This window comes from Danio rerio, chromosome 23, assembly GCF_049306965.1.
Source record: "Danio rerio strain Tuebingen ecotype United States chromosome 23, GRCz12tu, whole genome shotgun sequence".
Taxonomy (NCBI): domain Eukaryota; kingdom Metazoa; phylum Chordata; class Actinopteri; order Cypriniformes; family Danionidae; genus Danio; species Danio rerio.
In genome coordinates, this window is record NC_133198.1 from 20,240,504 (window position 1) to 20,264,290 (window position 23,787).

The 23,787-nt window shown below is 35.6% G+C and overlaps 2 protein-coding genes across 15 annotated transcripts in view; both read left to right on the forward strand.

Moving 5' to 3' along the window:
* nol4lb (nucleolar protein 4-like b) overlaps positions 1-11,841 on the forward strand; it is a 205,843-nt gene extending 194,002 nt beyond the window's left edge. For 3 of the 13 annotated variants that reach the window (XM_073938732.1, XM_073938735.1, XM_073938741.1), the window contains 6 exons: positions 149-337; positions 2,478-2,597; positions 2,686-2,890; positions 5,729-7,471; positions 11,301-11,408; positions 11,674-11,841. In XM_073938732.1, the coding sequence (XP_073794833.1) occupies positions 149-337; positions 2,478-2,597; positions 2,686-2,890; positions 5,729-5,940 (726 nt within the window). In that variant the 3' untranslated portion in view covers positions 5,941-7,471; positions 11,301-11,408; positions 11,674-11,841. Of the gene's footprint in view, positions 1-148; positions 1,812-1,957; positions 2,598-2,685; positions 2,891-5,728 lie in introns of all 13 variants that reach the window. The other 10 variants (XM_073938739.1, XM_073938737.1, XM_073938731.1 and 7 more) reach the window with 6 other exon arrangements.
* A 2,945-nt stretch (positions 11,842-14,786) lies between these two features.
* Positions 14,787-23,787, forward strand: part of srms (src-related kinase lacking C-terminal regulatory tyrosine and N-terminal myristylation sites) — a 29,972-nt gene continuing 20,971 nt past the window's right edge. The window contains exons 1-2 of one of the 2 annotated variants that reach the window (XR_012398212.1): positions 14,787-15,596; positions 22,405-22,526. Coding sequence is in view for 1 of the 2 variants with exons in the window: in NM_001136250.2 (NP_001129722.2) it covers positions 15,253-15,596; positions 22,405-22,526 (466 nt within the window). In the remaining variant the exon portion in view is untranslated. The remainder of the gene's footprint in view (positions 15,597-22,404; positions 22,527-23,787) is intronic. The other variant, NM_001136250.2, reaches the window with a different exon arrangement.

The window sequence follows — 23,787 nt, forward strand, 5'->3', positions numbered from 1 at the left end:
CTGCATAAAGAGCTGTACAGTCTTCTTGTAAACCATGTGGTCTGTCATGGCCTTTTGAATCATGAGTCAAACTGCAAATTCTCAATACATTTCACATTTAAAAGATTTCATTTGTTGAAATTGAGCTGTTTTTTCGTTCTCTGTTTAGATGTTTGTACGTCTCTTTGTGGATGAGAATCTGGACCGGATGGTGCCAATCTCTAAACAGCCTAAAGAGAAGATCCAGGCCATTATAGAGTCCTGCAGCCGTCAGTTCCCGGAGTTTCAGGAGCGCGCTCGCAAACGCATCCGCACCTACCTCAAATCCTGCCGCCGCATGAAGAAAAACGGCATGGAGGTACATGCACTGCTAAACTGAGCTGTCCCTTCTGCGATGGTTAGATGGCTTATATTGCTCCCTGGTGGTCAATACTATACATTGCAGATACTGGGAAATGTAATGAAAGGTTTTTAAATACATTTTTAACTCAGTTTTAAGCTGTTTATTTGTCCATATTTCATTACAACTTATTTATTATTATTAACATATTTTTAGATTGTAGTTTTGTTTAATTATAAAGCAAACATTCTGAATTAATATGTTTCTGTTTTCATGCACATTAAATAATGCGGTGTATAAAAGTCGATAAAATTAGTCACATTTACCAGAGGAAATTCATTTGTCCAAATTTTAGAATGAATTTAGAGGTGTTATGGAAATGTATTCAACGAAATGTATAGCCACATTTTTTAAAATGTTAACACTTATTAATTGTGCTGTATTCACAATATAACAAGACATAATGTCCATCATTTTGTCAAATTTTTTCAGAAAACCTTGCCATAAAAATTGTATGTGCACACTATTGTTTGTACATATACAGTAAGAATTACTAGCCCCCCTCCTAATTTTTTTTTCAATTTCTGTTTAACGGAGAGATTTCTTTAACACATTTCTAAACATTCATTCATTCATTTTCTTGTCAGCTTAGTCCCTTTATTAATCTAGGGTCACCACAGCGGAATTAACCGCTAACTTTTCCAGCACATTTTTACGCAGCGGATGCCCTTCCAGCCGCAGCCCATCTCTAGGAAACATCCACACACACACACACACACTACAGACAATTTAGCCTACTTAATTCACCTGTACCGCATGTCTTTGGACTGTGGGGGAAACCGGAGCACCCGGAGGAAACTCACGCGAACACAGGGAGAACATGCAAACTCCACACAGAAACACGAACTGAGCCGAGGTTCGAAGCAGCAACCTTTTTGCTGTGAGGCGACAGCACTACCTACTGCGCCACTGCGTCACCCATTTCTAAACATAATAGTTTTAATAATTCATTTCTAATAGCTGATTTCTTTTATCTTTGCCATGATGACAGTAAATAATATTTGACTAGATATATTACAAGACACTTTTATACAGCTTAAAGTAACATTTAAAGGCTTCACTAGGTTAATTAGGTGAACTAGGCAGGTTAGGGTAATTAGGCAAGTTATTGTATAACTGTGGTTTGTTCTGTAGACTAACGGGAAAAAATATTGCTTAAAGGGGCTAATAATAATGACCATAAAATGTTTTTTTAAAAATTAAAAACTGCTTTTATTCTAGCCAAAATAAAACAAATAAGACTTTCTCCAGAAGAAAAAATATTATCAGACATACTGTGAAAATTTCCTTGCTCTGATAAACATCATTTGGGAAATATTTAAAAAAGAAACAAAATTCAAAGGGAGGATAATAATTCTGATTTCAACTGTACATACAGTACTGTGTACTTTTTGTTCAACTAAAACATTTAGAGCAGATCTGGGCAAACGCGGTCCTGGAGGGTCGGTGTCCTGCACATTTTAGCTCCAACTCTAATCACACACACCTGCTTATAGATTTCTAGTGATCTTGAAGACACGGATTAGCATGTCCAGGTGTGTTTGATTAGTGTTGTAGATAATTTATGCGGGACACCAGCCCTCCAGGAACGAGTTGGCCCACCCCTGATTTAGAGTCAGTAAGTATTTATGTTTGTTGTAAGTTCTTTTGTTCTTTCAAGGATGCATTAAATAGATCAAAGCTGAAGTAAAAGCATTCATTAATTAAGATTTAAATCAAAGAAACCAGAAAATGTTTCACATTTAACAAAAAAAATTATCTAGATTTTGATGATTTTAAGAAGTGATATTTATTGAGCAATAACTATTTTGGAATGGTTTCTGAAGTGTCATGTGACTGGAGTCATATTTTTCAAAAATATTAGAAAACATATTTTATATCAAAATTATTTGAACAGTTTTCATCAAATTATTGCAGCCCTAACATAAACAACACAAACCAACTTTGAAGTAAAACAGCTGAGCATTACACACTTAACATATCAAATTGAAAAGAATGTTCTCACTATGACCCATACAATTAGTCCACAGAAGTTAACTGTGCTGTGTGTGTCTGCCTGCATGTGCTTGTGTATCTGTGTGTGTATGTGTATCAGCAGACTCGACCCACACCTCCCCACCTGACCTCAGCTATGGCTGAAAACATCCTAGCAGCCGCCTGCGAGAGCGAATCACGCAAAGCTGCCAAAAGAATGCGCATGGATGTCTACCAGGCACACGTAAGGAGCCTTGCATAACTTTGCTATGTACGTTCATGTGTCTTTATTTAAAAAGCGGGTCTGATATATTGGTGTGTTTGTCCCCCAGGAGGAGCCGGTATCTTTGGATAAGGCGGTCTCTCGTGAGCCGGTCTCACTGACCCACTCCGCTTACTCTCTCGCAGCCTCAGCCTACAGCCAGGACCAGCTCTATATTAATGGAGGCCTGAACTACAGCTACCGCGGTTATGGAGGACTGTGTGCCAGCATGCAGCACCCGGTGACTCTGAACACAGCTACTGCACAGACCAACGGTAACTGATCTGAAAATATCATTAATGCTTAATCACACTGTTGCCTTAGCTGTGAAGGATACAAAATGTGCCTTTGTAAGTCTGACCCAAACAAATAACAAATGTATGATGCTTAAGCAATGGTTCTTATTAGGGGGGCCATAAACGGGTATTTTTGGAACTTCTTTTATTATAATTAAGAATAATAATATAGTTTTTGGCATATTAAAGTATGGGAAATTATAAATAAAATAAAACTATAAATAAATTATTTATAGTTCATTAATTTATCTATATAGGCTTTCCTATAGCTTCAACTACTAATATTAGTATTATTTTATTTACCTTAAAAACAATTTCCCCAATTTTTTTTTTTACTGCACGTCAAGTTAAGCCGTTCTAAAAAAAGAAAAACAGTCGAATATTTGTATAGATCTATCATAATGTGTGCAGTATAGGGTTAAGAATATTTAAATAGTATTTGACATATTAAAATTTGGTAAAATGTACTGTCAAGATGTAAATAAATTATATATATATATATATATATATATATATATATATATATATATATATATACATATATATATATATATATATATATATATATATATATATATATATATATATATATATATATATATATATATATATACACACACATATATATATATATATTTCTCTCAGTAAGTTTTGTTTTCATTGAAGCAGTTTTGAAATGTTTGGATAGCATCAAATTATTTATTGTTCATTAATTTACCTATATAGACTTTCCCAGCTTCAATAAATGGGCTATATATGCACACAGACTTTTAATTTTCAGACTTTTGTCTTTCCATTACAACATTGTCACGCTTAAGACAAGAAGCACTGCAGTAAACTCCATTTCCCCACCATGTTTTTAAAATTTTACAATTAATTTTACCCCAGTATTTTCAATAGCATTTCTGCACTAGTCTGTTGCTACTTACGGCGCTAGCGGTTACACCGTCTTTCATCTCGTTTTACAATTCAACAACTAAATGAACGCTTAAGTCTATTTAACTGAATCTAATGTAATTACATTACAACATTGATGCTGTAAACAACCTTATGAAATGAAAAATAGTCACATTAAGCTTTCATCGGAAGTTGATCGTTGACTTTAAAACTTTAGCTGTGCATAGAGCCCATTACTAATATTGGTATTATTTTATATGGAGCTCTGTTACAGTCAAAAATAAAGCTTTGATAAATTGTTACATAATTTTACAGTTGTTGTAATAATTTGTAGTATATAGTATTTATTGTATAGTGTTGCCAGATATAGCTGACTTTTTCCAGCCCAATAGCTGTCCAAAGCCTGCCAAAACGCAATTTTATGTAATTTTTTTTTTTATTTAAATCTAAATAACCTAATTACTTTAACTTTCATAATGTTTAACCATACAGCAACCAACACTACCAGTCACAGAACCACAACATAACCAGGTCTCATTGAAACACTGCCCCCCTCTCACTTACACACTGCACTTAATGTTAGAGTATTGGGGAATCGAAATGGGTAATAAATTTGTCCTATTTGGCGTTTTAAATTCTTTTAAACATAATTAGGTACTGCTTGTCCATCAGACAATACTTTTGTGTTTGTTCTTGCTGTCAATTACAGAAAAATTATCAGTAAAAGTGTCATGATAAACCGCTGTGAGTTTGACTGCAGGCGCTGCTTGATGCTCGTGCACGCGAAGGGGAGTCAGATTTGTCCGGGGAGTCAGATTTTGATGCAACTTTCTTTCACCTCTTCTTACGTGTGGGCCCACATGGTTTGCGCTATCCACTGGTTACAACTAACTACTGTAAATGGCGTTGGAGCACACACTTATGTTATGTTAAAGTTGCATAAAAAGTTACATTTCTAAACCGCAAAGGTATGAAAACACCCAATCTGGCAACACTGATTGTGCCATTATTATGAAAAACTAGACAGCCTAATTGTATAATGTTTAATATAATAAAATATTAATAATATTTGCATAGATGTGCTTTCTCAATTTGTTTTGTCTGTTTTTAATAAAATAATGCACATTGTCATGGCTAGTAAAAAAATACTTTTAGCAGTTAAACAGGAAATGTTTCACCTCTCAAATTACAAATAAATTGATCATAATAACATGACAAAAACTATTAATTACAGTTGCTACATTTAGTTTTTAATGATTGCAACTAAAAACCATCTGCGAAGTCAGTCGAAACTAACTAAAGTAACTTTGAAATGAAGTTTTTAATTTAATTGTAAATATAAAAATGTGTAAAGTATTATGAAACTTAATTATAAAGCCACTCTTTTCTCCCCGTGTTTGCGTGGATTTCTTCTGAGTGCTCCGGTTTCCCCCACAAAGCAAAGACATGCGCTATAGGTCAATTAAATAAACTAAATTGTCCGTAGTGTATGTGTGTGAATGAGAGTGTATGGATGTTTCCCAGTAATGGATTGCAGCTGAGAGGGCATCCGCTGTGTAAAACATGTCCTGGATAAGTTGGTGGTTCATTCTGCTGTGGCAATCCCTGATTAATTAAGGGACTGAGCTAAAGACAATGAATGAATGAAAGAATTGGTTTAAAAGAGTCATTAAATAGTATCAGATGCTGGTTGTTTCCAGTAAAAATAACATTTTAACTGACATAATTTCCTGTGGGACTTGAGATTAGAGCTTGAAACGAGTGCAGTCTTGGGTTTTTAAGAATTGATACCGAGATCATTCAAATGCAGTTAGCAGTTTATCATAAAATCAATATTTTTTTATCCTCCCCTTAGATCTACCATGTCTGTGTTTTTATCCCTTTTCATGTGTGTAATTACATTTTACTCTCTCCTTTCAGGGCCTACTGATCTCAGCATGAAATCTCTGGCCTCGAACTCATCCTCGTCCAGCTCCAGCAGTCTGGGCAGGAATGGGGGCGGAGCCTCAACTCAGCTCAGCCATACAGAAGTGGCGGCGGTGCGTCAGCTGATCGCAGGATACCGCGAGTCTGCGGCCTTCCTGCTGCGATCGGCAGATGAGCTGGAAAACCTCATACTGCAACAGAACTGAACCCGTCTGCAGCACTCTCGCTCTCTCTCTCGACTACACACAACTGACCCATCATCATCATCATCATTCTCTCTGAGGAAAAGCATCTGGCTCTTAAAGAGAAAACACGCAGCTTCTGCTTTCATGGCTTCAGCGTGGAAAGGAACCTCTGAAGGACACTGCAGTGCTAAAGCTCCTGCCTTTCAAGCCTTCTCCACGTCCCTCCGAGAGCCATCGATTCCTCATGTTCTTTGTTTTTAGCTACTTCAAAGGAGGCCAATCCTCCTGACAGCACTAACTCCATGAAGACACTTTTGATTTGGAGGCGTAATGGAAAGAAACAAAGAAGAAAAAACTTAAGAGACCTTTGTATTTGCTGTAAATAAGCACTCGCTGTGTCCTGAAGCACTTTTCCATTCGTTCTGACCTCTGAATCATTAATTTATGCATATAGATACGCAGGTGGAAGCTCACCTGGAAATACCTCAGCCCGTCTCTCTCTCTCACAGCGTCCCCTTCTCTGTATGTGGGAGAAGAAAATTATCGCCTGTCCGTCCTCGACTTTGCGGTCCACTGATTTGGACATGGAAAGCAGAGAGTGGGAGTGAATTGGTTTCTGTAATTGAAGTGCAGATTTTTTTTTCCACCTCCTCCTAATGTCTTGTGTATATATGAGTATATATCCGATCCAATTCAAGGTATTGATTGCAGAAAAAACACTGGACTTGTTTTGGGACCGGTTTCGCAGATGCCAACACTCTCTTTGTTTTTTTTTTCCCCACTGTACGGGTCGCCTCCTGTTCTCCCCTGTCCTTCCATTTCTCCTCGACGTTCCTCTCCAGGGAGAGGCGGGATCCGGAATGGAAGATGTTAGTCTTTTTATCTGTTGACTTTTCTTAATGGCCATTAATCCACTCTGCTGCTATGGACTCCAACGTAACGCCACAGACCTGAAACCTCAAGCCTCCCAAACACAACCAGAGCACCTCAAGGCGACAAAAACAAGGCAAAAAAAGACTAAATGGAAGCCAAATCCAAACGAAAGATAAAAAAAAAAACTGCCGAGCGTTTGATTTAACACTGAGGGCTGCTTGTGTTTGTTTTCGTTTGATTTGTTGTGTGCTTAAATCTCGCGATCAACTGGGATCGAATCGTCTTTGGCACAAGAGCTTGGCGCAACACACACGCACATGAACACGCATACGACACACTTTCAAGGTCTTTAGTGAAGTGAATATTTAGCAGGAGAGGTTTGAAATCGTGTAGTTAGCGAGTGTAGATTTGTTTAGGGACTGAATGACAGTAATGTCACTGTAATTTGCTCCATTTGCACACAGAGGCAGTGCTGATCTGTGATTGGGTTGCACTGCTCGTGGGGGATGGAGAACCGATATCGCAATGCAGAAGATAATCAAACACATTTATTTCTGGCCCTAAAGGAGACCGACGAACACAGAGAGTCTTTCATGACCCCTGCTGAGGAGCCTTCAGAATCAGTACATCCGTGATCAGATGACCGGGACCGCATGATTGAAAGCCACGATGATGAGGAGTGAGTGTGACCAGAGACTTCACTGCCCTCTTTAGACGCATTTGTGTGCAAATTTTTTTGACAGCCTCGCTCAAAACAACACAGTGCTACACGTTCGGTAATCATTCCTTAATGTGTTATATTTATGGTAGACCTTCACAGTCCAGCCACTTTTGATTTGTGAAGTGGAATGTTGTGCTATAGATGTGAGGACATATGCAAAATCGACAGCGTGAGGCCTCACTATATCTGTTTAATGTCGCTGTGAGACCCTGACCTCTCTCATCATTTCAGACTACCTTCTTTAACGGAATGTTTAAAGTGAACTAGAGTAATTAGGGTGTTTTTTAGGGGAGAGTCCATATTGAACATCTTGAACATCTTCATTTAAAAATAAATAAGAGATGTGTAAAGAAAATTACTTCTATATATAGAAGCAAGATTTTTGCATGGCATAATTGTAATGTCAATCACCTCATTTTTTTCCTTCATAGGACTAACATATCAGAGATATTCTTTAAATAACACTTTTTGTAATTGAAATTACAATTTTGTATTTGAAAAATCAGAATATTGGTGATATAAGTTATAGACATTTAGTCATAAGATATTTTGATTAAACACCAGTATTTTAAACAAATGTATTGCAGTAGGAATTGACAGTAAAAAAAAAAACTGTAATAGTTTGTATTGAACTACTAAGAAGTTTAGTTTGTATGTAATTTCAAAATGCTGAAGTTACATATTAAAATATGATTCCGTTTTGTTTTACATAAATGAGAACTGCTGTAAATTATGCACAGGCATGTATAAATACTATTTACCTACACACACACACACACACACACACCTTTTAGTGTTTTGACATGTTTTTCTGTCCAAATATCTTCACAAGTTTAAAGCAAAATACATTTCATGATTTTGTATGGTGGCGGAGAGAGCTTCATGTGCTGCAATTTAAGAAAACATGTGCTATTACAAAAATGCCAGCAAATTAAAAAAGATCTTCATCTGTTTGGCAGCACATGTGCTGCAAATCCTCACAATGCATACATATCAGAAATGTGCTGCAATCTCCTGCAGCACAAACAAATGAATAAAACATGCTGCAAATATTCACAACGCAAACAATTTACAAAAATGAGCTACATTTGCCCACAACGCAAACAAAAAACTTTAAAACACACTGCGTTTTCACACAGCGCTTTTAAAAACATTGGAACGCAACGAAAATGCTTCAAGTGGACTCAAACGTGATGGACGCTGCTGTGCTGTAAATATTGCTCTGTAAAGTTGTAGGTGATCTTTGAAAGGTGAATTTTTTGTTTGTTTGTTTGTTTGTTTTAATATCCCGGTTCTAGTGTCTTTAGTATTTATTAGCCTAAATATCCATAACCTAAATAGCCGGGTCTGTCATTTTTTAGGGTCCCCTTGAAACATTTCTGTTGTGTTCTATGCTATTTAAAAGTGTTGTGAGTATATGCAGCACATTTTATTCATTTGTTTGCATTGTGAGAAAATGCAGAGCGTTTTATTAAATGTTTGCGTTGTGTGAAAATGCAGAGCGTTTCCGTAATATGTTTACGTTGTGAGTAAATGCAGTGCATTTTATTTTATTTTTGCGTTGTGAGAAAATGCAGCATGTTTTATTAATTTGTTTGCATTGTATGAAAATCAGCACGTTTTCAGAATTTGTTTACGTTGTTTGAAAATGCAGCACGTTTTATTTTTTTCATAGTGAGAAAATGCAGCGCATTTTTGAAACATTTGTATGCGTTGTGAGGATTTGCTGTACATGTGCTGTCAATCCAAATTATATAGTAAAAAATTTATTATTTTAAAAAGCGACAAGTTGACTTTACTTAAAAAAAGTGACTAAACCCATTGTTACTTGGAATACTTAAGTTGACTTAATTGTGTATATTTATGCACATAGCTAATTTACTTAATAATTTGAAGGCAACAGGTTAACTCCCTTTTTAGAGTCAACTAATCATATTAAAATCAGTAAGTTTAATCATCTTTTTAAAGTAAAATCAACTAATATATTTTTGCAGTGTGAGTTAATCTTATTTTTATTTCTGAAGAAAACAAAGCTATATCTTAAGTCTAATGCTATTTTAAATCTTAAGTCGTTTATCTTGACTTCAGAATGTTTAGATATTTGGACAAAAAATTGGAAAAAAAATACTGCGCACATCCAAATACAGACATCCTCTCTTTGATTTCTGTGTTGTGTTCATCTCTCCTACACCTGCTCATGATCTTTTCCACATAGTTCTCATGGTGTTCACTGGTAAACACTGATGTTGAGAGGTCAGGTTGTAGATGATTCTCTGTCTCTCGGTCATCTGTCTTTCTCTCATGGAGGTCTAACACGAGTCCCACTGCCATCACACTCTACTGATCACACATCAACCTCACACACTCTTCTGTGGATTTCAAACACACATCTGATGGAGATGAGACTGCAAAGCGCATCAGTGTGGTGGAGACGCTTAAAAACACATCAGAAACTCTCCAGCTCACTACTGAGAAAAAACAAACAAACAAACAAACTGTAAAACGAGGCAAACGACAATCTTGAACAAGGTGTAAACTTGTCGACGGTTTTGTTTCCATGCTCTGTGTTCTGTGTGTGCTTGTTCAGCGCAGCGCGTCCCGGGGCGGGAGAGTGAGGGGGGATTTCAGCCATAATCAGAGCATCTCTGTCTCACTCTCAGATCCCAGGACTCCTTGTGGCCCACTGTCGAAAACAAAAAAAAAACCTTTTTATCTGACTCCTATTTTTATTATGATTATCTCGATTACTATTATTTTGTAATTCTTTTTGTATCGCAAGTGGTCTTTTCAGAACCGTTTTGTACCGACATCACATGTGACGTGTGTCCTGTATGCCTACACATTCCAGACGAGGATGTCAACATGCCACGCAGCCAGCCAAAACCACGCTCACATCCGAAAGTATAGACGACACAGTATTAGTCCCACTGAGAGCCTGAATCTCCCCAAACACACACCCCAAAGAACGACTATCTCAGTACTGTATGTTCTGGAAAAAATTGTTTAAAAAAATAAATCTGTTTTCTGATTAGCGCCGTGCCTTTAAAGGGGCTGAACACAACTGATTGTCATTAATGTCCCTTTATTGTATTGAAAACCCCTTCAGCTTGTACCTCAGAGCCTTTTTAGTTTAGTTTTGTTCGTTCAAGCAGTACCGCGATCTACTGTGATATTAAAAACGGTCAGACATCGCTCATCATACGGGTTCAGGCTTTGCGTTCAGGTGTGGCGCTGGTTATGGTTGCTGCTAAACTACACGAAATGCTCTGGTTTGATCAGATGTATAGCTCTGAACAACAAAAAAAGACAAGTTGACTTTTATTTTTCTACCACAGTGGTGTACAGCTGCTTTCAAATTCACGTGGTTCCCTGTCTGTTCTCTTTTCTGATTTGTTGGTGCTTTGGATCTTTTCCATCCCGTCTCGGTTTCCTCCTGATTTTATATGTATACCGAAAACCAATGTGAAACTGTCTCTTTCCTTCTCATTTTGGACTCAGTGGAAGTGTGATGTTTACATGTACAGATTTTTGGAGATTTTTCTCTCTCTCTCGCTTATTTTTGTTGTCGATGTTCCCCTTTTCTTTTCTCTTCCCTTCTTCTTTTGATTGCTTAATTCGATCTGATTGCTTTTTTAGTGAAGGGAAATGGGACTTGCAGCAATTTCCATGCATTTACAGTCTGGGAGACCCTCGTCATTGACCCCAATCACTGCTGTCAACAGATACACAAAATGAAGAAGGCTGGTTGTAATGAATCTTTTTCTTTTTCTCTCTCTCTGAGCGTTAGGGACAACGTGGCCGTCTGTTCCTTTATGATTAAAAGCCATTATCACACCCTTCGTCGGGTGCAGACGTCAAGTATTAGAGGACAAGAACAGCAGAGTGAAAACCTCAGGTAAATGATTGCTGTTTTTTAGGTGAAAATATTGGCAACCCATTTCCCCCTTTAATACCATAATATATATGAAATAAATCTTTTTTTATATTTATTGTGTTATATATATATATAAATATATGACGGTGAATACTTTTTTTCAGTACATGTGGCTAAATATTTTAATTCTTTAGAAAAGTGTTGATACATACATATGTGAAGAAACTGAACGATTGAATGAAAACGAAGACTAAAAAATGGATTTTTGTTGTTTAATTCAAAACAGCATGGGCGGCTCCTAACATATCACTTTCATTAATGAAAACCAATGATTTGAGATGAAGCTTTCTCCAATGGGATGTCACTGCTGAAATGACATTGTGACTTTTTTTTTCTCCCAAGCTGTACGTCACAAAGCTAAATATACTAATAAAACCGTGTGCTATATATCAAACTGTGTAGCATTTTTTTCCCACCTTGAATCAGCATCAATATATTGGATCAGACTAGGTCAAATGTGAAACCCTTGACATAAGATTAAAAAAAAAACATCAGTACTTTTTAACTTAGTTTATCTCATATAGGGTATATGCCGAAGCATGCTAATAGGACTTTTAATTTGCCAGTAACCTGGGTTAATCGTTTCCGGCGAACAGTATGCCATTGCAAAATCGGTGCGCTTAAGGTCTGTTTTCTTTAAAAATCAACGATCTCCACTGGCTGAGTGATATCCGATATAAAGAGGGACTCAGATTGTATAAGAAGCACTGCAGTAAATTACATTTTCCCAGCCATGTCTTTATAATATGAGCATTTATTTTACCCCAGTATATTCAATGGAGCTTCTGCGCTAACCTGCCGATTCTGACGGGCGCGTGCGAGCAAACGGCTTTTTGTCTCGTTATACGCTTGAGCAACTAAATGGATGCCAAAGTCTGTTTAACTGATTGTATTTGAATTACATTACAACATCGATACTTTAAAAGGAACCATATAAAATGGAAAAAAAATCACGATAACAGGTCACCGGAATTGTATCAGCATGGGAAACACATTAGCTCGGCATATACCCCGTTATATTTTAAGGGCTAATCTCTGGTGCTTAGATATCAGTTGATTCCAAAAACCGAGATGTTTCTTACCGTTTATTCACACTCAAACAGTTCCAAATCTGTAATAGTTTCTCTCTTCTGGTGAACTTATTTTAAAGAATGTTGGATATTGGTTGCCACTTTCATATACTAATTTAAATAGCTACCTGTTTTGAAAATTCTTCAAAATATCTTCTTCTTTTCAACAAAAGAGAGAAACTCGAACAGGATTGGAACGAGTGGTGGTGAGGTAATGGTGGCAGGCATTTCATTTTTGGGTGAACTATCCCTTTATAAGTGCTTGATGTAAAACTCTTGCTTTTAGCGACACCTGTGGCTGGGAAGTGAACTGCGGCCAGTAGCATTGCTGGTGTAGAATATAGATTTCATCCGTTTTCCCACTTCCCTCACAATTATATTATATTATATTATATTATATTATATTATATTATATTATATTATATTATATTATATTATATTATATTATGGTCCTATTTTATCCTTCCCCACACACATTAAGCATGTATTTACTGTGAGATACTGTACTTAAAGGGATAGTTCACCAAAAAAAAATTACATTTACTTAGCATTTACCTGTCCTCAAGTAAGCTATTTTTTTCTATAAAACACAAATGAAGTTGTTTTAAAGAATGTTGGAAACTGTTAGCCACTGACATCCATAGTAGGGGGGAAGATACTATGGATAATAGCTTCCCTGTCCAACATTCTTTAAACTATTTTCTTTTGTTTTCAAGAGAAGAAAGAAATGTAAGGTTATTTATTTTGTCAAAATACCTGCTCATCAGAGTAAAAATGTCAGTCCGGTTGCTTTTATGTTATTAAAAAATTTAAAACTGAGCCAAAGACTAGAATATGACCTATTCTAGAATGTTCTTTCTCTCATGTTTAGGGAGTGATTAATATGTAAAGTATCAGTAGTCCTGTACATGCAAATCAACAACATATATACTGGAGTTTTAATTGCAGTAACCTTGCAATTTGAGAAAATTATGCAAACCTATGCAAAATATTGAGGGATGTAATAAAGGGATAATTCAGCAAAAATGCACTCACCCTTTTTTATCGAACACAAAACATGATTTTATATATGTGATATGTTATGTATGGTTATTTTTTATATATATTTTATATATATTTTACTTTGAAAGACAACGATTACTGTTAACTTTGTTGTTCCCAACAGTCTTCTAAATATATCTATAGAAGAAAGTCACAAACTGAGGGTGTGTAAATTGTCTGTGAGTAAATTAAGGGTAAGTAAACTGTCTATTTTTAGATGAAATACTTCAGGACGGGGACTTAAAAGAACATAAAATTATGAAAAAAAAAAAGATTTAAAAAGCAGGATATGTATAGTCATTTGTTATTTCCTGTAATTTACACTGAATATGCCTATATCGTTTTTGGTAATACTTTAGTTTAACTAACAATTCACACTATTAACTACTGGCTTATTAACTGTTTATTGGTACTTAAAAATGAAGATCTTATTCTACATCCCTATACTCATATCCAAACCCAACTACTAGGCTACCTTACTAACTATTAATAAGCAGTTAATTGGTAGTCTATTGGTTTGTATAGCGTGATTTGTATCTTTTAAAATGAAGTTCCAGACAATAGTATTAAGATTCCCTGTGATAAAAAGCGAAAGAGATTAATTTCCCCAAATCAGCTATTTTTTATTTGTTAAATGAACAAAGCAATATGTACAACAACAGCTAAATAAGTAAATAAAATTAAAACAAAAGTAGCCTAAGGAACAAACAGCTGCAAAGATGTTTTATTGTATAACAACAATAGCATACAAAATATTGAGGAATACAGTACTTACATTATTTTTACATCAAATCAATGGAGATTATATGTTTTAATTACAGGGGACGTATAAATTTAAAGAAATTCGTATAAAAAATGATTCCAAAATCGTACACATCCTTATAGCTGTTTTGCTTTCAATGTCTTTTAGGGACAAACAGCTCCAGAGGAGTTTAATACAAGCATGACGTCACCTCCATTATTTTCGGGTAGTGGTTTTAAAAGGAGCCAATATGTGCACGTTCAATGAAAGTCCCCGTCATGTACAGTAATAATAACGTGAACACGAACAGTGTTATTTCTCTCTTGCACGATTCCCCTGATGCATCTGATGTGCACGCAAATATTCCTCTTACAGAAGGGAGGTGTATTTTAATAATTGCAGAGCCTACGTTTAATGAGTGGATCTAAAAATAAACACACGCTGCTTTTGCCAGCTCAAGTGTGCGGCGCTTGCTTTCCAGTGAACAGATGATCGCACTACAGGAGCGAAGCGTCGCTCTCCGCCAAGTTTACGTACTGCGAAGCGTTTTGCTCCGGAGCGGAGAGAAGAGCGGCACCAAACACTGCGGCGCACTGCACCGCTCATTATAGGGCAGAAGAGGGACGCCATGGACAGATGCAGATGAAGAGAGCATGTTCTCCAACCACCACATCCATCCTCTCATCGTCTTCAAGTCTCGTTGAACAATCCAGCATGTCTTTTCCGCATACCTTGATCCATCCTGAAGCAGAACCGGTTTCACCTGATCCTCCGCTATGATCGCAGCAGCCCGTGCTTTAGCTCAACAAAGGCGATCCTGGTACAGAGTCAGTCGGTCACCCTCGGTGAGAGACCCACACGCCTCTTTAATTTTGCTCTCAACCCGTTTCGCTCGGTGGACGGCGGCCAAATATTCTGGCTACGCTGGAGTCCGTGGAGAGAGCGCGCTGGGATGGAGACGTGCTGTCGCTGCTGTATGCCATGCCTGAAGCGGTTATGGGACAGCATATGGCCCGAAAACTATCCGAACCTCCATCGTCCGGACGACATTCGTACCGTTTCAGGTGATATCCGGGTCCCGGCGCCCAAGAAGAAGCCCGCGCAGCTGTACGCGGCTCTGTTCGACTTTGTAGCCCGCAGTGAGGAAGAGCTGTCGGTGAAGGAAGGGGACAAACTGTCAGTCATAGAAAAGAGGGGAGATTATGTGTTCGCCAAGAAGCTGACGGGGTCCCTGGAGTCCGGACTGATCCCTGCCAATTATGTGGCCCTCTTGAAAGACGAATTCGCTAACTACAAGTAAGTGCTGTGCGTGACTATAGCGAGATACAAAACTAAATTGGTTTTACTATTCATTTTGTTGACTTTCAGTGCACATTCTCCAAGAGTCGAAGGAATAGCTGGAGTCAGCCACACACGTTGGCTACATTTGTTTTCTCAATGGTTGAACTTTCAATTGACTTCTGTTGTTTTTATGCTAAATTCACAGAAACATTGCTCTTTAGAATTCCGCCAATGCACTATTAAAATGTAAATAGGCCTCTTTTAGGTTTATGGTCTATGAAATTGGCTTGTGAAAATGGTTTTGGGTAGCTTAAACACTAATTTAGGGTTAAAAACCAAACCCTCACAATATTATAACAATGGCTTTACTGCAAAAATGTAACAAAATTATGTTACAAGTTAATTGAACATGGTTTTGCCATTTCAATCATGATATTTGTAGTAAAACTTGCACAATAGTATCAATACACCAAAGAGACGTGGTTACACATTTACTATAATAAAACCAAGGCTATTTTTGTAAGTCTGTTGTGTCAGAGGTTTTGACAGGCATTCGTGGAATGTATGTATGAATGAATGAATGAATGAATGAATGAATGAATGAAACTGAATATTTGCAGGCCTGGATACCTGGGAGGGCAACATATTATTAGAACCACACACATCAGTCAGAACTTTCGATTCAAGCCACAAATATTTACGTTGATTCATCTCTAATAAAGAAAATGTATGAACAATCTATAATAGTATTTCAATCTATAAAAAAATATGATGGCTTAATGTATTAAGAGGATGATCAGATAATAAATAGGCCTATTATTGATGATGCACATAGATATGCAGATCTATATAAGCCACATTAAGCATTTTCTTTACAATAGTTTTCATCATCATCATCATTTACTCACAAGCAAGCCAGGAGTTCTAAACATTCATGCACTTCTTTTTCCTGTAGACAACAAAACATGATATTCTGAATAATATTGGGGGAAAAGCAGCCATTGACATCTATACTATGAATGAAAATGACTATTAAAGTCAATGGCTGTTTTTTTTTCTTCAAAATTCTTCAGTATATCTTTATTTGTGTTCGACAGAAGAAAGAAACTCAAACATGTTTAAAATAAGTGGAGGAAGAGTACATTTCTGAGTGAACAATTCCTTTAACGTTATTTAGTGTGCCCATGATTATATTCTATAGGTCTGTTAGTGTTAGGTTAGTGTTAGGGTTTGGGGGAAATCTGTTCACCCATATGTAGTTGCATCGTCAGTGTTTAAAGAAATCATGGTTTAATATCACTCTCTTAATGCGCGAGTACTTAGTACTAAAAATGAGTGATGGTCAAAGACAAAAAGGGCTTGTTTTATCCTCAATGTGGGGGTTTCCATAAATATGTGGAGTCATGAAATGTGACACTTCCAACATTTTCCAGTCAATAATTTTGAAGTCATTTTCCATGACACAGAAAACAGTTCATATTCTTATGTCAACAGAAAATGCCTGCATTGGTTTTGAAACAGCTGACAAGATGCAGAAAATAAGGTAACATTAAAACTAGCATCTAAGTAGTGATGTCAAATAGTGTCTCACTGACGTCAACATTAATCATCGATCTTCTCAAATTTAAAGGTTAAACATCCAAATTCAAATAACACTCCAGACATTATTTTCAAGTAGGGTTTGTGATTGTGTATTTCTTTATTATATATTATTATAACCTTTTAGTGTTTTAGTTAAACAGACATTTCACTCAAAAATAAAGCATTTACTTGCAATTTTTTCACTATCAAGTGGTTCCAAACCTTTGAGTTTCTTTTTTCTGTCAAGCACAAAACAAGATATTTTGAAGAATGTAACCATTAACATCCATAGAAAAATAAATACTATAGAAGACTCTAGTTACCGCTTTCCAATATTTTGCATTCAACAGATGAAACAAACTAAAATAAGAGCAAACTGAAGGTGAGTAAATGATGACAGAATTTTCATTTTTTGGGAAAATATCCTTTAAAATGGTGTAAATCAATACGTTCAGAAATGACTTTTGCTACTTGTTTAAACTATTTAAAATGAGCTGAAACAAAACAATTAGTTTTTTTGGGGACAAATTAATTGTTTTAATAAATTAGTTGTTTTACATTTACAAATTTACAAATAGCCATTTTACAATGACATTTACATTCCAATAGGGATGCACAAATATTTTGCCGATATCGATAACCAATAACACCTAAAATATGGAGGCCGATAATCGGTATATTAGCCGATAAATATAAATATTTCAAAATGTTACATTTTTGTGCAGTGAACAACTTTACACTCTATCTAAAACATCTAAATGATAAGGAATATGGTTACTTACTGAGTTATTAGTGCACAGCAATAGCACACAAAGAAAGGATGAACTTTGAAGGAATAAACAATGAGGAAAGCTCTGTTATAGTGCGATTGACAAGTCTGAACAAATTCCACATGTGCAAGGCAGGCAGTTCTGTACAATTAAATAAGTTATCGGCACAAAGATATCGGCCTAATTTTGATATCAGACCAGTAACGACAACCTTAAAAATAGCATTTATCGGCCAATATCGATATGGCCGCTGACATATCGTGCATCCCTACATTCTACCTCACCGCTGTCAAAGTTATAATTGGACATTTACCTACTGGGACATTTAATACTATATATAATTGGACATTTACTTTTTTAACATCAACTTATAGAATCTAAATAACTTAAGTATTTTAAAGTGATTATGGCTATTTGCATTATTATGCGTTTATATAATCATAAAATGATCAATGTGACAAAAATATCGCTCATTGCAATGATTTCTGTGACAATATATCACACAACAATCCTTATCATGACAGGCCTATTTAATTCACTTAAATCTGTTAGTTATTTTAATTGATTCGAGTTGGGACTGCATGAAGAAATTGTGTTGAACCCAGAATTTAAGTGTAGCTAATATTGCTAAACCAGTCACAGAAAATGTGTAAAAATTCCGAACGATTTCTAAAACACACTTAAAACCACTGTATATTTCAAATTGTAACAATACACTGTAAAACCCAAAGATTTAAGGTAACCCGATTTCCGAATCCGAAACCGATGGCAACAAACCATTTAAGTTCCAAAACTAATCCTAATGAGTACTGTGAACTTACTCCATTTAAGCTGAAGTAATGAGCTGTTTAACTCATTACTTTCTTCACTGAGTTCAAAGCTCTTTTCATTCATTCATTTTCTTTTCGGCTTAGTCCCTTTATTAATCTTGGGTCACCACAGCGGAATGAACCGCCAAGCTCTTTTCAAATAAGTAGAATTAACTTTCAGTCAGTTTTGAGTTAACTACACTCATTTCATTTGATAAGGTTAGCTGTTGGGTTTTACAGTGTAGGTCAAATCCTGACCTTTATTGTTCTTAACTTAACAGAACTGTTCATATACCTGCAGGCTTTTATCATTGTCTATGTAAACAATGGTCTGTCTGCTGTTATTTGCGCTATCCTTTTCTTCTCTTGGGTTACTGTAACAGGGTCAGTCGATTGTGTTCGCTACACAGACCTGGTGATAGTGTGGACAGGTAGCAGGGTTGTTATGTCAGTGTTGTGCGCACCTGTCACCAGCCAGAGTTTCACTGAAACTGAAGCACCATGGGATTGTGCTAAACAAGCATGTGCACCTGCCGCACCCATATTTAACATGGCAACACTTTGCATGACTCTGCAGTGTTTACTGTGCCTAGCCGAATGTGGTTCATGTGGACAAAATATGAACCTATATCTTTTTCTCATTTGATTAAATATGAGCAAATGAAGGACATCAGAGGCTTGAGTTTATAACAATGTTTGTGTGATAGTGAATTAAGAACCTCCCAGTATATATTTTCAATTGTCCCTGTAGTTGTGTATGAAATCTGTTCATTTCTGAGTGCTTCTATATACTCATACCATATACTGATTAAGCATTTTGTTTTTTGTAATCTTTAGTATATCTGACATTATAATATGCTACTGTTATGAAATATTTGTCTCTTACTGTATTTCAGATGTTTGTAGTCAACAGCTTTTTATGTTACAGTGCTCATACAATGCACACGTTGACATAATTATGTAAGAATGTGTCAGCTATAATTACAGTAAAATACATGTTGTTGCGATGCCTGTAATATAAAAATAAGGGATTGAACATGTATCTTATTATTATCCTGATTACTGTATGCTATTATTATTGTAGCTGCTCGTTCAAAGCTATTAGCTAAAAAGTGTGCTGTTTTTATCTATCAACATCAAAATTGATTTATATTGCAGAAAAGTAACTTTATGGCATTGAAATGTAGTTCTGATGGTTTTACTTAGGCAGTAATAAATATACATATAGTCTGACTGTTTTACACAATATATCGTTTTAGCGATCTGTGAGTCTGCAATAGTCACATCACAGGCATTAAAGTTGACCAGACAAAATGGTTAACAACATAGTGGAGTCATTTCATGTTTATACCTCAGGGTGAAAGTTTATTATTATTAATATATATTTTTTTGTTATTATTATTATTATTATTATAAAGCCTGTGACTGTGTAAGCATTTCAAGATTTAAGCCATTTGGGCACAATAAATTAGAAGTTTGTTTTACAACAACTATAGATTAATTGTACATTATATAATTTTTTTATTTAATATTAATGATAGTTTTATTATTATTATTATCATTAATATTATTATTATTAATTTATTCATTCATTCATTCATTTTCTCTTTGGCTTAGTCCCTTTATTAATCAGGGGTCACCACAGTGGAATGAACCGCCAATTAATCCAACATATGTTTTACGCAGCAGATGCCCTTCCAGCTGCGACCCAGCACTGGGAATTATTATTTATATTTGTATATATATATATATATATATATATATATATATATATATATATATATATATATATATATATATATATATTTTTTTTTTTTTTTTTTTTTTTTTTTTTTCGTAATACTGTTTAACTGGCCAAAAATCATAAATCATTTATTTCTAAATCGAAAATTATGAATTAATTACAAAACGGGCTATTCAAGTCATCTGGTGAAATTACATTCATATCACAGTTTTTATCGCAGTAAAAAATATTGCAATGTCAGCTTTTTCCAGTATCGTTGAGCTTTATTACATACAGTTGACAATTTTTTTTACTGTGAAATTTTTTATTTCCAAAGTGATGTTGTAACAGGCCGAGGAAATTTTTCTCAGTATTCCCTATTTTATTGGAATATATTGTTATATTATATTCCCTATTATATTGATCTTTTTAGGTTAATTTCTTTTTGTTTGACTGGAATAAAAAAAGTACAAAAACTAAGATCAATATTATAAGACTCTTTAGAATGATAATTTTATTGATCGGTTACAGACAGGCATGGGTCGCTATAAGTTTCTGACGGTATAACCTTGGATAAAAACATCATAGTATTGTAATTAATCATGCTTTAAAATAAGTTATGTTAAATGTCTGGGTAAAAAAAACAACAAACCCCCACCCCCTCCCCATAACAGTAACCTTACGTTCACACCAAAAGCGACGAGAGCGTCAAAGTAGCCGGAAGCCATTCATTTTCAATGAGAGCCGGCAGCGAGGAGCAGCGTGGTGCATCTTCACTGGTGTGGGCGTTGAGGAGAGTTGAAATCAGGTCTACTTTATGGTATTGACCTATGAAGCGGTTCGATGGCAAGCAATCAGAAGGAAGAAGCCCACCGCTTGAGAGCAGTCCAGAGAACACAGACCTGTGAACTTTGGTTCAAACCACAGTTGTTCCCAGGGGTTTGATTATTGCGGTTGCCGGATTTCCAATTATTTAATGTTTTCTCACAGGAACATACATTAAAAAGTTACTGGTGAGTTACTGATGTGCATTAAATGTTATACATATATTTATCTTTAAAAAAGCGGCAATCTCATGCGACTATACAAAACAGTATTGCTGCTTCAGGATATTTCAGACATATGGACATATTGGATAATTAAGTGGAGCAAAGCCACACCACATGCAACTTGATCTTCTATTGTTAAATGAATTTGATCAGAAGTGCGCAACATTTTCATGCAAGAAAGCTTGTTTTATGCGGGAATGAAACTGATATGCTGCAACATCCCCTTTAAATACGAGATCAATGTAGCGAATTTTGACGTTCTCACCGCCGGAGCTCAAGGCAGACAGCATTGTCCACAGGCCAGCCAGAGCGACCTTGGACGCTCGGACCGCTTTCGGTGTGAACACAGTAAGTGTGTCAGGCTAAATAATTAAAATAAATCATTAACTTCTGCTATCTTCATTAGTTTTAAAAACACAGATTTCTTTACAACACATAAAAACCAGACATATACCTTAGGAACGGTATAACAGAAATTTTTAGTGGTTTCAAAACCTTTTCCAAACCCCACAAAACTTATTTACGTTTTTAAAATTAAATTTAAGCTAAATACTAGTGTCTTACAAAATTAATGGTAAAATATTATGTAATATCAACGTGGCAAAAACAAAAACTTAGTCTTTTCATTGTTGAACAATATAACAAAAAAATGTGTTTTTATATTCTATAACAAATTAGGCGGTTCATTCTGCTGTAGCGACCCCTGATTAACAAAGAGACTAAGCCGAAAAGAAAATGGATGAATAATAAATTAAATTATTTTTTTGTTTATTTCTAGATGTTTTTGTTTGTTTTCTATAAAATATGTAGAGTATTTGAATCTGGACAGCTTATGAAGTAATCATTGATTGGTTGAGATATTCAGCTCTTCTCTGTGCGTCTGCTTTACAGATGGTACTATGGAAATATCAACAGACAAAAGGCTGAGAAGCTGCTTTTGTCTTCAGAGAATAAAACTGGCTCCTTCCTGGTGAGGATCAGCGAGAGCCACAGCGATGAATACACTATCTCTGGTACGTCCCCTTATTTCTGTCGTTTGAATGTTGTCCAGACCTGCAGCTTCTACACTTTTCCTTGTCTTTCTCTTATAGATCATTTTCATCTTCTTTCTTTTCTCATCTCATCTGTTCTGTAGCCTCCGCTTTATTAATCTTATTATTTTTCTGCATAAGACATCCACTTTCAGCTTATCCTCCATCCATTCAGACCAGCATATCTTTCTCTTTTTCTTTCTGTTTCTCTCTCTATCCTTTCTAACCCACAGCTTGAAACCCCATATTGGTCTTCCATGTGCAACTGACTAAGCATTTTTTTTTCAACAGGAGGGTAGCGGGTGTTTGTTACTCACATTACATCCTGTTTAGGATCTTAAAAACACCATGTTTTCATATACCCCAAAAACAGGTTTAAAATAATTAACTTTTGCTCATCTTGTTAGAAATTATAAAATGCTTTTAAATACCTTTATTTCTGGTCGAGAAAAAAAATAAGGGATAATGGTATGTATTGATACTTTATGTTGAAACTGATCTCTTATATCTACATTAAAGGTGTGTGGCTTGAGTAGGTGTAAAAAATCTGTAGAAATGTTTTTTACAAGTCCATTTAAATCCCTAGAAATTGGCCTTATAGTGAAAGCTCAGTTTTGACCTTATTTGGAAGGGTCATGATGAACATTAATGAGCTCTTCTCGCATGCTGCGCTCGGCTCATGTCTCTGATGTGCATATTTATACACATATGTACAATAATCATACTTCAGTTGTCAAAACACATTTGAACACACTGACCAGATGTCTTGTTAATGACAGTCATTTTAACTGAAGTGGAGAAGAGGTTCATGTTAGGAGTGGGCTATTTGTAGTCGGTTTGTTCCATTACTGCTCCTTAAGTGTTAAGTGTTATGAATAAAATATAGGCTAAATTATAATTCTATGTAATAAAAGGGACAGACAGTGATGTATTTTTTGAGTTTAACATGTATGAAAACCTGGTTAGCAATTTAAATTAATGTCTGCATAAACAGATGGGTATTATAAAGTGTATCGGGGTTAGGAATGCTAATTTCGGTTAATTTTGCCAACTGACTACCGCCGCTCGTTAACCGAATATTAAGTTAACTGGTCAGATTAATATTCAAATATTATTTAATCAAAAAATAAATCAATAATTGACGTGCCTATTTTGTGTGACACTAAATAGGCTATTTCATTTTAATATACTGATTCATTTAACATGCGAACGACAGCATAAACAACAGAGCAGCTTCACTCAC